The following is a 16106-nucleotide window of genomic DNA, read 5'->3' on the forward strand; positions in this document are numbered from 1 at the left end:
GGTTAAAAATCGCTAATCTTTAATAGTGGATATATGAAATAGGAAAGTTAGTAACCAATGTTTAGAGTAATGGATGGAAAGTAGTGTGTTTTCTCTTGTCCACTTAGCTCGTCGAGTATTTATATCGCATGTCTTGTTAAGAATCTAGTTGGAAGTGGGGACCTCATCATATTTATTATGTAACTTAACGATACATATGCATCATCATTCATAAGGAATGACAAGCGACTTTGCGATGCCCATGCACGGTGCCATACTTTTGGTTGTAAGACACACAAACATTTGTTACTCCAAATGGAAAAGCAAAAGAAAAAAATGATACTGCACTATTGTAGGTATGTTATGTTTGGATACTAGATCCTTGTGCATAATCTACCATTAAAAGATTAGCTTTTAGTCGAGTTCCAAACATAAAAAATATGTTGACCAAACGAATTGTATTTAGAGATTCGAAGATGGTACTAGATTCTTTTGAAATACTATAATATTTTGTTACTCCGAGACCACATGTGCTTGAAAAATAAATATATAAAAATAAAAAACAAAAAGCCCAAAATAAACGCACAAGTCATTGCTTGTGCATGAAAAACTAGGTACAATTTGATTTATTTATCTATTTATTTCCCCACTCCTCCAAACCATTTTGTTGTTTTTTCGGGTTCCTTTTTTCATACGTTGAAATCTAGCATGTGACTTTCTTACGTTTACGCATCACCATTCATGGGACATTTGGTTTCTTTATTTGACTTCTTTTAACGTCATATAGCAAATATATATTAAATTTTATGTTCCATTTTTCTGTTGATAGTTTTTATCACGTGTATTCTCCAAATGGAATTTGTATCAAAGTAGATGTTATGTATGTTGCACACATCACTTTTGCATGTGAATTTATATTGATGATGTCATGTTTTGTTTTTATGTAGTTAATGTAATAACAAGTGGTTGAGTAGCATGACATGTAGCAAGTGGATGTATTGTAATCTAAACATAACTCGCTTTGCTTGTGTACGAGGTGTTCCCTATTATAATAAAACAACGGATGTTTGGGGTTCCAAAACCTATCATAATAGGCAATGTAACTGCTTAGAAGGAAATTCGATAGATCTTAAACCAATACTTTTAGAAGACTAGTGAGGAAACACTCCCTTTATCATTTTTTATGTGTTCGTGCATCGATACTAAGTAGTGTATGATTACTTATTAATTAAAGTTTATTCAGACTACACTTGTACACATTATCTATATTATAAATCTTTGGTGATAAATGCTAGATGTTTATAAAAATGACCCTCACCTTATATTTATTAATTTAATTGATATTAATCTTATTTATAAAGAAAATTATGAAAATTAGAAATATAAAAATAAACATACAATTGTTAGGTTTAAGACTGCATGCCTAAGATAAACATTGCACCAAAATGTCTACCCAATATTGATAAAGTATATTTCAATGGTATGACTAAAACATAAATTTACAGTCGTTTGCGGGCCTAAGGTTAAAAATGCACCAAAATTTAATCCCAATATTGATAAAGGATATTTCAAAGGTACCACGAAACCTTAAGTTTATAGTTGTTGATATAACCTTGCGACCGAAAATAAAGTAGGAATTTTTGAACTCCAATTAATTTGAGTTCCCTATAATATAATCTTGTAGACAAATGAGAAATAATGAGTTTAGTTCTTCTACGAGCCCCAGTTGTATTAATCAATGATTTTACTTATTATATAAGATAACAACCTCATAATTGGAAAGGTTTCATGAAAAATCATCATCATAATTCTGAGTTTGGTGACATAAATATTCATACTACAGATTACAATAAAAGTAACATTTGTGCCAAGACCCTAATATATGTGTATTAATAATGATTTATGTATTTGTTTAAAAAAATTGCATTTTAGATTACCAAAAATTAACATTTGCGCCAAGACACCAATATATGTGTTAATTACTCCTTAAGACTATATTTTCTTCACCAGCATACGTAACTTAATCATTTATATTCTTTATTAGGAGTTTGATGTCAAAAATAACTTAAATAGTTTTGAATTGATCTTCTTTTGTTTGTTAAAACTTAGGTAATATTTTTTAAACATGAATTAGTATTCTAGAAATTATATTGAAATAGGTTTAGTGGCATATTAACAAGATGTTTTTTTTTCTGTGTTAACATCACTTGGAAAAAGTGATCCAATAGCTTTTGTACATTCGCACCTGGCTCTCTCACACACAGACACATACACACACATTTCCATTAAGTAATGGTTTGTTTAATAATCACAACTCTCACAAACATAATTTTAATTCAAAATCAAGATCTAAAGGCATAATATTCATTGGTATATCATGACTTATATCCTTTGTCAAGCAATATTGATAGGATAAGTATGCGTTTCATGCAGAAAAGTCTAATTATTTTGAGATTTTTTTTGATAAAGTCCTAAATCTTTTTTTTGAATAGAATAAACCTGATTGTTTAACATTTTGCCCAAATTAAGAAAAAAGTTTTTTATAATTGGAAAAGATAGATTATGTGATTTTCCGAAAATAACGAGACTTTTTTGTTAAAAAAAAAAGATTTATGAATTTATCAAAAAAAATTCCAAAATAATGAGACTTTTCAGTATAAAACTCGGGAAAGTATTTGTTCATTTAAGTATCACCACTCCCAAAGGCACAAGTGTAATACAAAATTTAGGTAAAAAATCTTGATATTTAATGATATATCATGACTTATATCCCTTATCAACTAATATTAATATTCCTCTCGTCGATGATTTGCGATCAAAAAGTGGTTTGAATACATATAAAAGGATTCACATATGTTGACGTGACTGTGTGTTTGATAAACAAAGTATTTATAACATTAAGAAAAGATAGACAAAAACTAAGAAAACACATAAAAATACCTTACATATTTTACCATATTTATTGATAAAAATGAAATGCATCAATTTTCCCACTTCGTCCAACAATACTGAGTTGAAGTTACCCGCGGTACAACATTATTAATAGGCTGAAACTATTTTGTTTCATGCAAAATGGTTGCTACCTCTATCTTTATTTTCATTTCACTATTTAAACTTCACATTTTCTAAAGGTAAGTAACGCGGCCGATAGAAATATCATTTTATCTCGAAAGGGATAATTATTTGTTCAGGAGCCCAACATAATTATTTTTCAAAAGCAACGGGAGAGAACTCTAGGTTGGTTGAAGAGCAGAGTGATGAAATTCTTTGAGACTGTTTGGCAATTATTGCAGCAGTGGAGGGGTTTTGGTCCAAGACAACTTGGTACCCGTCACCCCAGTTATCCATTCCTTCTGCCATGACTTGCCAAAAAGTTGTACCTGAACACGAACCCCGGTTTCTTGCACTTTCATAGGCCGTGTTGAATATCCCACCAAAGTACTCATCCCTTGCTTCTACGGTGTAACCTGAAGACCAAGAGGACTTGCCAAATTCTGCAATCAGTAAAGGTTTTCTCAAGATGGAATCACAATCCTCAATATGTGCATTAATCCATTTTTCAACAAATTTAGCTCGAGCTTCATCGCTAGCTCCCGGAACCCTAAGTCAAATATCGAAATATCCACATATGTTATTCAATAAAATTAAATAACATAAAAGATTGTTTTAGTTATAAATAAGAAACATGCATTTCATGAAACATTTTTAGGATGCTAACTACGTTCGGGTGTTGGCTAGCGTGACATGCAAAGTATATATACGAACAAAAGCATTGTGATGGAGTTTATATGTCGGTATAGACTCGATCATACCATTGGTCGGGATACAGATGGATTGTAGCAAAATCCACATTGTTGACGCCGTTGTTTGTAATGAAGTCGGTCCCTACTTCATAGCCCGGATTGTTTTGCTTCTTTTCAGGCATTGATTCCCCATAAAACCCTTCAAGTCCGATTTCGAGAAGATGGTTCTTATCAGTGGACTTTATTTCGGCTGCCATTTCTACTATCCATTCCTGCACAAAGAAGAGATACCGATGGTTATAGGTTATGCACCATATAGTTTCATAAAAAACCAGTTTCCTCTATGTACTCCTATCATTTGAAAGTAAAAGATTTCCTTCTTTCTGGATAATTGATTCGGGCATTTTCTCATATGAACAACTTAACCGTGAGAAAACAGAGAAAACAAGAACCTGTAGAAATTTCCCTGATAGATCAGACTGGCAGCGGGGTTCGTTCATTAGCTCCCATGCAAAGATGGTGGAATCATCCTTGTAGTCAACCCCGGTGATTGAGTTGCGTCTCGTAAGAATGGTCTGTAGCAAAACAGTATTTGCAACATGTTCAAATTTTCTAACAAAATGCAAATACAGCTGTTGTAGAAAATTTTTGTGATATAATGGAAACATTGTTTCCCAAACATATATATACCTTCAAATGATTCTTATAATATCCTTTAGCTACAACGTTGGTAAAGAACTCATCATCACTATTCAAGTATTGTCCTCCATGATCCCTTGCCCACTGAACATATTGTTTTTTACCTCCAAAATCATCCCAGTTATTAACCAAGCTGAGAATCAAGTGAATCCCATACTTTTTCGCTTCTGATATCACAAAATCCAATCCCTGGAATGAAAAGGTGTAGATGGTTATCACAAGTAACATAAAACAGAGGTGTTAAGTGTTTGTGATCTTGGTTATTACTAACTTTTATTTCAATATGTCCGTGTCGATTTGTCGTATGGTCGATAAGAAATTACTTTTAATGTTTACAGATCATGTTGAATAAAAAACAGAGACTAAAATAATAGATAAAGTTACCTTAAACATGTCCTCATTGTAAAAACCGGGAGAGGTTTGCAGGGGTTTGTTGCCACCATCACTAAAAGCCCAAGTCCTAACCAGGTTCATTCCTATCTTGGAAGATTCTTGAAATGCGTCTGTGACCTTCACCCTTGTAGATGGATCAGAAGCCATACACATTAACCAGTAGGCGTTAAAGCCATTAAAATACAACGGCTTTCCATTAACCATGAAATGATGTGTCCTTGTCTCCACAAAACTATCGTTAATGGTTGACGGGTGGCATTTACCCTTGCAGTCTCCTTTTAGAACTGCATTTCCTTTTCCTGGCATGGTTAAAAATCGCTAATCTTTAATAGTGGATATATGAAATAGGAAAGTTAGTAACCAATGTTTAGAGTAATGGATGGAAAGTAGTGTGTTTTCTCTTGTCCACTTAGCTCGTCGAGTATTTATATCGCATGTCTTGTTAAGAATCTAGTTGGAAGTGGGGACCTCATCATATTTATTATGTAACTTAACGATACATATGCATCATCATTCATAAGGAATGACAAGCGACTTTGCGATGCCCATGCACGGTGCCATACTTTTGGTTGTAAGACACACAAACATTTGTTACTCCAAATAGAAAAGCAAAAGAAAAAAATGATACTGCACTATTGTAGGTATGTTATGTTTGGATACTAGATCCTTGTGCATAATCTACCATTAAAAGATTAGCTTTTAGTCGAGTTCCAAACATAAAAAATATGTTGACCAAACGAATTGTATTTAGAGATTCGAAGATGGTACTAGATTCTTTTGAAATACTATAATATTTTGTTACTCCGAGACCACATGTGCTTGAAAAATAAATATATAAAAATAAAAAACAAAAAGCCCAAAATAAACGCACAAGTCATTGCTTGTGCATGAAAAACTAGGTACAATTTGATATATTTATCTATTTATTTCCCCACTCCTCCAAACCATTTTGTTGTTTTTTTGGGTTCCTTTTTTCATACGTTGAAATCTAGCATGTGACTTTCTTACGTTTACACATCACCATTCATGGGACATTTTGTTTCTTTATTTGACTTCTTTCAACGTCATATAGCAAATATATATTAAATTTTATGTTCCATTTTCCTGTTGATTGTTTTTATCACGTGTGTTCTCCAAATGGAATTTGTATCAAAGTAGATGTTATGTATGTTGCACACATCACTTTTGCATTTGAATTTATATTGATGATATCATGTTTTGTTTTTATGTAGTTAATGTAATAACAAGTGGTTGAGTAGCATGGCATGTAGCAAGTGGATGTATTGTAATCTAAACATAACTCGCTTTGCTTGTGTACGAGGTGTTCCCTATGATAATAAAACAACGGATGTTTGGGGTTCCAAAACCTATCATAATAGGCAATGTAACTGCTTAGAAGGAAATTCGATAGATCTTAAACCAATACTTTTAGAAGACTAGTGAGGAAACACTCCCTTATCATTTTTTATGTGTTCGTGCATCGATACTAAGTAGTGTATGATTACTCATTAATTAAAGTTTATTCAGACTACACTTGTACACATTATCTATATTATAAATCTTTGGTGATAAATGCTAGATGTTTATAAAAATGACCCTCACCTTATATTTATTAATTTAATTGATATTAATCTTATTTATAAAGAAAATTATGAAAATTATAAATATAAAAATAAACATACAATTGTTAGGTTTAAGAGTGCATGCCTAAGATAAACATTGCACCAAAATGTCTACCCAATATTGATAAAGTATATTTCAATGGTATGACTAAAACATAAGTTTACAGTCGTTTGCGGGCCTAAGGTTAACAATGCACCAAAATTTATTCCCAATATTGATAAAGGATATTTCAAAGGTACGACTAAACCTTAAGTTTATAGTTGCTGATATAACTTTGTGACTGAAAATAAAGTATGAATTTTTGAACTCCAATTAATTTGAGTTCCCTGTTATATAACATTGTAGACAAATGAGAAATAATGAGTTTAGTTCTTCTACGAGCCCCAGTTGTATTAATCAATGACTTTACTTATTATATTAAGATAACAACCTTATAATTGGAAATATTCATATTACAGATTATAATAAAAGTAACATCTTTGCCAAGACCCTAATATATGTGTATTAATAATGATTTATCTATTTGTTTAAAAAAACTGGATTTTAGATAATAAAAAAATAACATTTGCGCCAAGACACCAATATATGTGTTAATCACTCCTTAAGACTATATCTTCTTCACCAGCATACATAACTTAATCATTTATCTTCTTTATTTGGAGTTTGATGTCAAAAATAACTTAAATAGTTTTTAATTGATTTTCTTTTGTTTGTTAAAACTTAGGTAATATTGTTTAAAAAATGAATTAGTATTCTACAAATTATATTGAAATAGGTTTAGCGGCATATTAACAAGATGTTTTTTTTTCTGTGTTAATATCACTTGGAAAAAGTGATCCAATAGCTTTGTACACTCGCAGCTGACTCTCTCACACACATACACATACACACACATTTCGGTCGGTATTAAGTAATGGTTTGTTTAATTATCACAACTCCCACAAACATAATTTTAATTCAAAATCAAGATCTAAAGGCATAATATTCATTGGTATATCATCACTTATATCCTTTGTCAGGATAAGTATGCGTTTAATGCAGAAAAGTCTAATTATTTTGAGATTTTTTTTGATAAAGTCTTAAATCTTTTTTTTGAATAAAATAAACCTGATTGTTTAACATTTTGCCCAAATTAAGGAAAAAGTTTTTTATAATTGGAAAAGATAGATTATGTGATTTTCCGAAAAGAACGAGACTTTTTTGTTCAAAAAAAAAAGATTTATGAATTTATCAAAAAAAATTCCAAAATATTGAGACTTTTCAGTATAAAACTCGGGAAAGTATTTGTTCATTTAAGTATCACCACTCCCAAAGGCACAAGTGTAATACAAAATTTAGGTAAAAAATCTTGATATTTAATGATATATCATGACTTATATCCCTTATCAACTAATATTAATATTCCTCTCGTCGATGATTTGCGATCAAAAAGTGGTTTGAATACATATAAAAGGATTCACATATGTTGACGTGACTGTGTGTTTGATAAACAAAGTATTTATAACATTAAGAAAAGATAGACAAAAGCTAAGAAAACACATAAAAATACCTTACATATTTTACCATATTTATTGATAAAAATGAAATGCATCAATTTTCCCACTTCGTCCAACAATACTGAGTTGAAGTTACCCGCGGTACAACATTATTAATAGGCTGAAACTATTTTGTTTCATGCAAAATGGTTGCTACCTCTATCTTTATTTTCATTTCACTATTTAAACTTCACATTTTCTAAAGGTAAGTAACGCGGCCGATAGAAATATCATTTTATCTCGAAAGGGATAATTATTTGTTCAGGAGCCCAACATAATTATTTTTCAAAAGCAACGGGAGAGAACTCTAGGTTGGTTGAAGAGCAGAGTGATGAAATTCTTTGAGACTGTTTGGCAATTATTGCAGCAGTGGAGGGGTTTTGGTCCAAGACAACTTGGTACCCGTCACCCCAGTTATCCATTCCTTCTGCCATGACTTGCCAAAAAGTTGTACCTGAACACGAACCCCGGTTTCTTGCACTTTCATAGGCCGTGTTGAATATCCCACCAAAGTACTCATCCCTTGCTTCTACGGTGTAACCTGAAGACCAAGAGGACTTGCCAAATTCTGCAATCAGTAAAGGTTTTCTCAAGATGGAATCACAATCCTCAATATGTGCATTAATCCATTTTTCAACAAATTTAGCTCGAGCTTCATCGCTAGCTCCCGGAACCCTAAGTCAAATATCGAAATATCCACATATGTTATTCAATAAAATTAAATAACATAAAAGATTGTTTTAGTTATAAATAAGAAACATGCATTTCATGAAACATTTTTAGGATGCTAACTACGTTCGGGTGTTGGCTAGCGTGACATGCAAAGTATATATACGAACAAAAGCATTGTGATGGAGTTTATATGTCGGTATAGACTCGATCATACCATTGGTCGGGATACAGATGGATTGTAGCAAAATCCACATTGTTGACGCCGTTGTTTGTAATGAAGTCGGTCCCTACTTCATAGCCCGGATTGGTTTGCTTCTTTTCAGGCATTGATTCCCCATAAAACCCTTCAAGTCCGATTTCGAGAAGATGGTTCTTATCAATGGACTTTATTTCGGCTGCCATTTCTACTATCCATTCCTGCACAAAGAAGAGATACCGATGGTTATAGGTTATGCACCATATAGTTTCATAAAAAACCAGTTTCCTCTATGTACTCCTATCATTTGAAAGTAAAAGATTTCCTTCTTTCTGGATAATTGATTCGGGCATTTTCTCATATGAACAACTTAACCGTGAGAAAACAGAGAAAACAACAACCTGTAGAAATTTCCCTGATAGATCAGACTGGCAGCGGGGTTCGTTCATTAGCTCCCATGCAAAGATGGTGGAATCATCCTTGTAGTCAACCCCGGTGATTGAGTTGCGTCTCGTAAGAATGGTCTGTAGCAAAACAGTATTTGCAACATGTTCAAATTTTCTAACAAAATGCAAATACAGCTGTTGTAGAAAATTTTTGTGATATAATGGAAACATTGTTTCCCAAACATATATATACCTTCAAATGATTCTTATAATATCCTTTAACTACAACGTTGGTAAAGAACTCATCATCACTATTCAAGTATTGTCCTCCATGATCCCTTGCCCACTGAACATATTGTTTTTTACCTCCAAAATCATCCCAGTTATTAACCAAGCTGAGAATCAAGTGAATCCCATACTTTTTCGCTTCTGATATCACAAAATCCAATCCCTGGAATGAAAAGGTGTAGATGGTTATCACAAGTAACATAAAACAGAGGTGTTAAGTGTTTGTGATCTTGATTATTACTAACTTTTATTTCAATATGTCCGTGTCGATTTGTCGTATGGTTGATAAGAAATTACCTTTTAATGTTTACGGATCATGTTGAATAAAAAATAGAGACTAAAATAATAGATAAAGTTACCTTAAACATGTCCTCATTGTAAAAACCGGGAGAGGTTTGCAGGGGTTTGTTGCCACCATCACTAAAAGCCCAAGTCCTAACCAGGTTCATTCCTATCTTGGAAGATTCTTGAAATGCATCTGTGACCTTCACCCTTGTAGATGGATCAGAAGCCATACACATTAACCAGTAGGCGTTAAAGCCATTAAAATACAACGGCTTTCCATTAACCATGAAATGATGTGTCCTTGTCTCCACAAAACTATCGTTAATGGTTGACGGGTGGCATTTACCCTTGCAGTCTCCTTTTAGAACTGCATTTCCTTTTCCTGGCATGGTTAAAAAATCGCTAATCTTTAATAGTGGATATATGAAATAGGAAAGTTAGTAACCAATGTTTAGAGTAATGGATGGAAAGTAGTGTGTTTTCTCTTGTCCACTTAGCTCTTCGAGTATTTATATCGCATGTCTTGTTAAGAATCTAGTTGGAAGTGGGGACCTCATCATATTTATTATGTAACTTAACGATACATATGCATCATCATTCATAAGGAATGACAAGCGACTTTGCGATGCCCATGCACGGTACCATACTTTTGGTTGTAAGACACACAAACATTTGTTACTCCAAATGGAAAAGCAAAAGAAAAATTAATACTGCACTATTGTAGGTATGTTATGTTTGGATACTAGATCCTTGTGCATAATCTACCATTAAAAGATTAGCTTTTAGTCGAGTTCCAAACATAAAAAATATGTTGACCAAACGAATTGTATTTAGAGATTCGAAGATGGTACTAGATTCTTTTGAAATACTATAATATTTTGTTACTTGGAGACCACATGTGCTTGAAAAATAAATATATAAAAATAAAAAACAAAAACCCCAAAATAAACGCACAAGTCATTGCTTGTGCATGAAAAACTAGGTACAATTTGATTTATTTATATATTTATTTCCCCACTCCTCCAAACCATTTTGTTGTTTTTTCGGGTTCCTTTTTTCATACGTTGAAATCTAGCATGTGACTTTCTTACGTTTACGCATCACCATTCATGGGACATTTGGTTTCTTTATTTGACTTCTTTTAACGTCATATAGCAAATATATATTAAATTTTATGTTCCATTTTTCTGTTGATAGTTTTTATCACGTGTATTCTCCAAATGGAATTTGTATCAAAGTAGATGTTATGTATGTTGCACACATCACTTTTGCATGTGAATTTATATTGATGATGTCATGTTTTGTTTTTATGTAGTTAATGTAATAACAAGTGGTTGAGTAGCATGGCATGTAGCAAGTGGATGTATTGTAATCTAAACATAACTCGCTTTGCTTGTGTACGAGGTGTTCCCTATTATAATAAAACAATGGATGTTTGGGGTTCCAAAACCTATCATAATAGGCAATGTAACTGCTTAGAAGGAAATTCGATAGATCTTAAACCAATACTTTTAGAAGACTAGTGAGGAAACACTCCCTTATCATTTTTTATGTGTTCGTGCATCGATACTAAGTAGTGTATGATTACTCATTAATTAAAGTTTATTCAGAATACACTTTTGCTCATATCCAGCTTAGTTCCAAGAGCCTTCTGTAGTGGCTGCCAGAACCTCGAAGTGAACCTGCTATCTCGATCGGAGATAATGGACACAGACACACCATGCAGTCGAACTATCTCTCGGATGTAGATTCTCGTGAGTCTCTCCATTTTGAAGTTTTCCTTGATTGGCAGGAAGTGGGCGGATTTAGTTAGCCGGTCGACAATTACCCAAATGGCGTCGTGCCCACTCGGAGACTTGGGTAGTTTGGTGATAAAATCCATAGTAATTATCTCCCACTTCCACTCAGGTATCTCCGGCTGGTGGAGTAGACCCGAGGGCTTCTGATATTCGACCTTCACCTTGGCGCAAGTCAGGCACTTGCCCACGAAGGTAGCGATCTCTGCTTTCATGTTTGGCCACCAATATAGTTTCTTAAGATCGAGATACATCTTGTCCGAACCTGGGTGAACGGAGTATCTAGTCTTGTGAGCTTCGTTCATCACAACCTCTCTGTAACCACCGAACTTTGGGGTCCAGATCCGGTCCATGAAATAATAGACTCCGTTTCCCTTGATTTCTAGGTTCTTTTCCATTCCTCTCAAGGATTCACCCGACATGTTCTCTGGTTTTAAGGCTTCTAGCTGAGCCTCCTTGATTTGTGCGGACAAATGGGAATGGATAGTCATGGTTAGTGCCTTCACTCTACGACCTGAGTACTCCTTCCGGCTGAGGGCATCTGCCACCACATTGGCCTTGCCGGGATGGTAGCGGATTTCGCACTCGTAATCCCTGAGTAGCTCAACCCATCGCCGTTGTCTCATGTTCAGCTCCTTCTGGTCGAAGATATGCTGCAAACGTTTATGGTCCGTGAAGATAGTGCACTTGGTTCCGTAGAGATAATGTCTCCATATCTTCAATGCGAAGACCACTGCTCCCAATTCCAGGTCGTGCGTTGTATATTTGACTTCGTGTGCTTTCATCTGTCTTGAGGCATAAACAATGACTTTTCCCCGTTGCATGAGCACACAGCCTAGGCCCTGATTGAGTGCATCACAGTAGACAACGAAGTCCTCCGTCCCTTCGGGTAGAGACAAGATAGGTGCGCTGCATAGGGCCCGCTTCAATGTTTGGAACGCAGTGTCTTGCTTTTCACTCCAACAAAAGGGTACGCCTTTCTGAGTCAGAGTGGTTAAGGGTTTGGCAATTCTTGAGAAATTCTGGATAAATCTGCGATAGTAGCCAGCAAGACCCAAGAATTGACGGATTTATGTGGGTGTCTTCGGTGCTGACCAGTTCTCTATCGCTTTGATTTTGGAGGGGTCCACGTGTATGCCTTCCTCGCTTATCACGTGGCCTAAGAAGGTTACTTTTCGAATCCAGAATTCGCACTTGGAGAATTTCGCGTACAGTTTTTCTGTCCTTAGGGTTTCCAGCACCGATCTCAAGTGCTGTCGATGATCTTATTCACTTCTAGAATAGACAAGTATATCATCGATGAACACGATTACAAACTTGTCCAGGAAAGAATGGCACACCCGATTCATCAGGTCCATGAATACTGCCAGTGCGTTGGTTAGACCGAAGGGCATCACTACAAATTCGTAGTGACCATACCGAGTCCGAAATGCTGTCTTAGGAACATCACTCTCATGGACTCGCAGCTGATGGTATCCTGATCTTAGGTCTATTTTGGAAAAGTAACTGGCTCCTTGAAGTTGATCGAAGAGTTCGTCGATTCGAGGAATAGGGTAACGGTTTTTGACTGTAAGCTTATTCAGCTCGCGGTAGTCGATGCACATCCGAAAGGATCCATCCTTCTTTTTCACAAATAAGATCGGGGCTCCCCAGGGTGAGGAACTCGGTCTGATGAACCCTTTGCTGAGCAGCTCATTGAGCTGACTGGATAACTCCTGCATTTCTGCCGGCGCTAATCGGTATGGGGATTTAGCTACGGGGGTAGCTCCGGGGACTAAGTCGATATGAAACTCGACTTGGCGTTCGGGAGGGATTCCCGGAAGATCTTCAGGAAAAACATCGGGAAAGTTGCAGACTTCGGGGATGCTCTCGAGGTCTTTAACTTCTTGCTTCTCGTTAATGACATGGGATAGGAATGCATAACACTCCTTTCGCAGGAGTTTCTGGGCTTGGATGCATGACATGATACGGAGGTTCGAACTGAGTTTATCACCGTAAATCACGAGAGTTTCATCAGAGGAGAGATTGAGGCGGATAGCTTTTTCGTAACAAAGGATATCAGCATGATTGGGGCTCAACCAATCCATGCCGATGATGAAATCGAAGCTTTTTATGGAGACTAGCATAAGGTCGATGGGAAAAGAATGATCGTTTAGGGTAAGAGTACAGCCTACATATATATCATTAGTGCTCTCTTTCTCACCGTTAGCCATCTCGACGATAAATGTTTCAGTTAATGGTTGAGGCTTATGCTTAAGAAGATGTTTGAATGCATGGCTAACAAAACTTCTCTCCCCACCAGAATCGAAAAGAATGCATGCATAAGAGTTGTCGAGGAGGAACGTACCTGAAACAACAGTGGGATCAGCGACTGCCTCTTCTTGACCCATCGTTAGCACTCTCCCCGTGCCACCTGCTGTTGTTGCCTTGGGGCAGTTTCTCTTGAAATGCCTGACTTCCCCACAGCCATAACAGGCTTGACCGACACCTGCTCCAGATGCCTGATTGGTTGGTGGTACTGGTGTTTTGCAAACTCGAGCTGTGTGTCCCTTTTTACCACAGCTGGTGCATGACATTTCTCGGCATGGGCCGGGGATGCGATGATGATAGTTGCATTTGTTGCACCAAGGTAGGGTACCAGTATATCCACTGGTAGGTGCTTGAGTGGCAGGAGCAGCGGCAGGAGTAGTAGCAGCGTGGACTGCCACCGTTTGTTGTTTCTTCGAGGACTCCTGTGAAGACTGGCCCTTCCGCTGCTTCCAAAACTTTCTTTTCTCACCACTCCCTTTAGCTGGCTCAGGAGCGGTTGCCACTTTATCAAGATCAACTCCGTGATCTATGAGAGTTTGCGCCATACATTTAGCGCTGTCAAAGGTGTTTGGTCTAGCAGCCAAGACATTTCCTTTGGTGGGTTGTGTCGGTCCCCAAATGTATCTCTCTATCTTCTTGCTTTCCGGGGTGACCATTCCCGGGCAAAGTAGTGATAGGTCTTCAAACCTAGAAGTGTAAGCAGCAATGTCAGATTCCTTCATCCTTAGGTTCCAGAGTTCGTGCTCTAGTTTCTGCATTTCGCCTCTTGGGCAATACTCAGCTAGCATGAGTTCCTTTAAACTTTCCCAACCCATAGCATTTGCCACTGGCAGGGTTAGGGATTTGACCCGACCATTCCACCAGGTCAGTGCCCTGTTGGCGAAAGTACAAGCGGCGAATTTTACTTTGTTGGCTTCAGAAAAGGAACAGATTTCAAAAATGGACTCGATTTTCTCAAACCATTGAGTCAGGGCAATGACACCTCCTTTGCCGTCGAAAGATGTGGGTTTCGCATTCATGAAATCCTTATAGGAGCACTCCTTTTGGTGTCCCTGACCACCTTCATGATTTTGGGGATGAGTACCACCTCCCTGCCCACCAGATCCGCCAGAATTAATCTGTGACATTGTGACAGCCACAGCAGCAGTAATAGCTGCCTGGAACATAGCGGGATCGAACTGAGGGGGCGGTGGTGGTGGTGGAGTGTTATCATTTCTTCTGATGGGTCTTTTTCGGGGAGGCATCTTGTTCTAAAAACAACCAGGAAGAAGAGGATGGTAAGTCCTTAAGATATATGAAACAAAATATATCTCGTCCTGATAATAAAGTGTTCTACCAAGCGATAAGCAAAGAAAGGTTACTAATGCAAGTAAGTTATCGCTAAGAAACGAATAGGTAGCAACACTAGAAATGAATTTCTACAATGTATTCGGCTCTGGCTAAAATACTCCTACAGTATTTTAAGTTGCATGTTTTGTTCTTTTGATACCTTGTTGAATGGATACTGGGTAAGTTTTAGGCCTGTTGCGACACCAAAGTCACTCCCAAGCACATGTTGGTCATGTCTCGAATAAATATAGTTGATCAGGCTATATTGACCCTAGACATGATTACATAACTGCCCAGGTTTAACCGCAGTGTTCAACATCTAAAATACTTTTGTTTTGTTCTACTCATGATATTGTTTCTGGTATGTAGGTATACTTGTATACTTTTTGTAAAAATACTTATATTTTTAAAAGTATACTTTTAGTTCAGAGCACTTCGGCCCCTTAGTGTTTATAGTTGTATACCATGTAAGGTTCGGTATACTTAGTTCACTATAAACAATAGCTTTGATACCAATCTGTCACACCCCGAAACCGATGGTGGAAACTTTCTGGGGCGGAGGATGTCATGTGTAGTATCACAACAGTTGTATCATAGTAAGCGAAGTAAACACAAACATTACATTATAATATGAGTATTTACATTGTTCAAAAACATGGTTTATACATATCAGTCAATATAGCAAAAGTAAAAGACATGACTTCAGAATGTTCCGTCTTCTCCAAAAGTCGGCAGGAGTACCTGTCTATTGATGCCCTGAGAATACAAGCAGTTTTAAAATATCAGCATAAAGCTGGTGAGTTCATAAGCGTTTAGTTCTGGTAAAAGAAATGTTTCTTTGATCCTTTGAAAAGTGTATCCCAAGAAAATCC

General features: G+C 36.2%; 2 protein-coding genes across 2 annotated transcripts; both read right to left on the minus strand.

Annotated features, from left to right (window-relative positions):
- Positions 1-3183: 3183 nt before the first annotated feature.
- LOC145113924 (mannan endo-1,4-beta-mannosidase 4-like) lies at positions 3184-5120 on the minus strand. Its single transcript, XM_079049964.1, has 5 exons — positions 4806-5120; positions 4413-4610; positions 4175-4297; positions 3792-3994; positions 3184-3580 (listed from the first exon to the last, which is right to left on the minus strand). Exons 1-5 carry the CDS (start codon positions 5118-5120, stop codon positions 3184-3186), a joined length of 1236 nt encoding a protein of 411 aa, XP_078906090.1.
- A 3130-nt stretch (positions 5121-8250) lies between these two features.
- LOC145113926 (mannan endo-1,4-beta-mannosidase 4-like) lies at positions 8251-10188 on the minus strand. The gene is made up of 5 exons (XM_079049965.1): positions 9874-10188; positions 9480-9677; positions 9242-9364; positions 8859-9061; positions 8251-8647 (listed from the first exon to the last, which is right to left on the minus strand). The coding sequence occupies exons 1-5, from the start codon at positions 10186-10188 to the stop codon at positions 8251-8253; spliced, it is 1236 nt and encodes a 411-aa protein (XP_078906091.1).
- Between the last annotated feature and the right edge of the window lie 5918 nt (positions 10189-16106).

This window comes from Lactuca virosa, chromosome 5, assembly GCF_052849685.1.
Source record: "Lactuca virosa cultivar CGN04683 chromosome 5, Lactuca_virosa_CGN04683_v6, whole genome shotgun sequence".
Classification (NCBI taxonomy): Eukaryota; Viridiplantae; Streptophyta; class Magnoliopsida; order Asterales; family Asteraceae; genus Lactuca; species Lactuca virosa.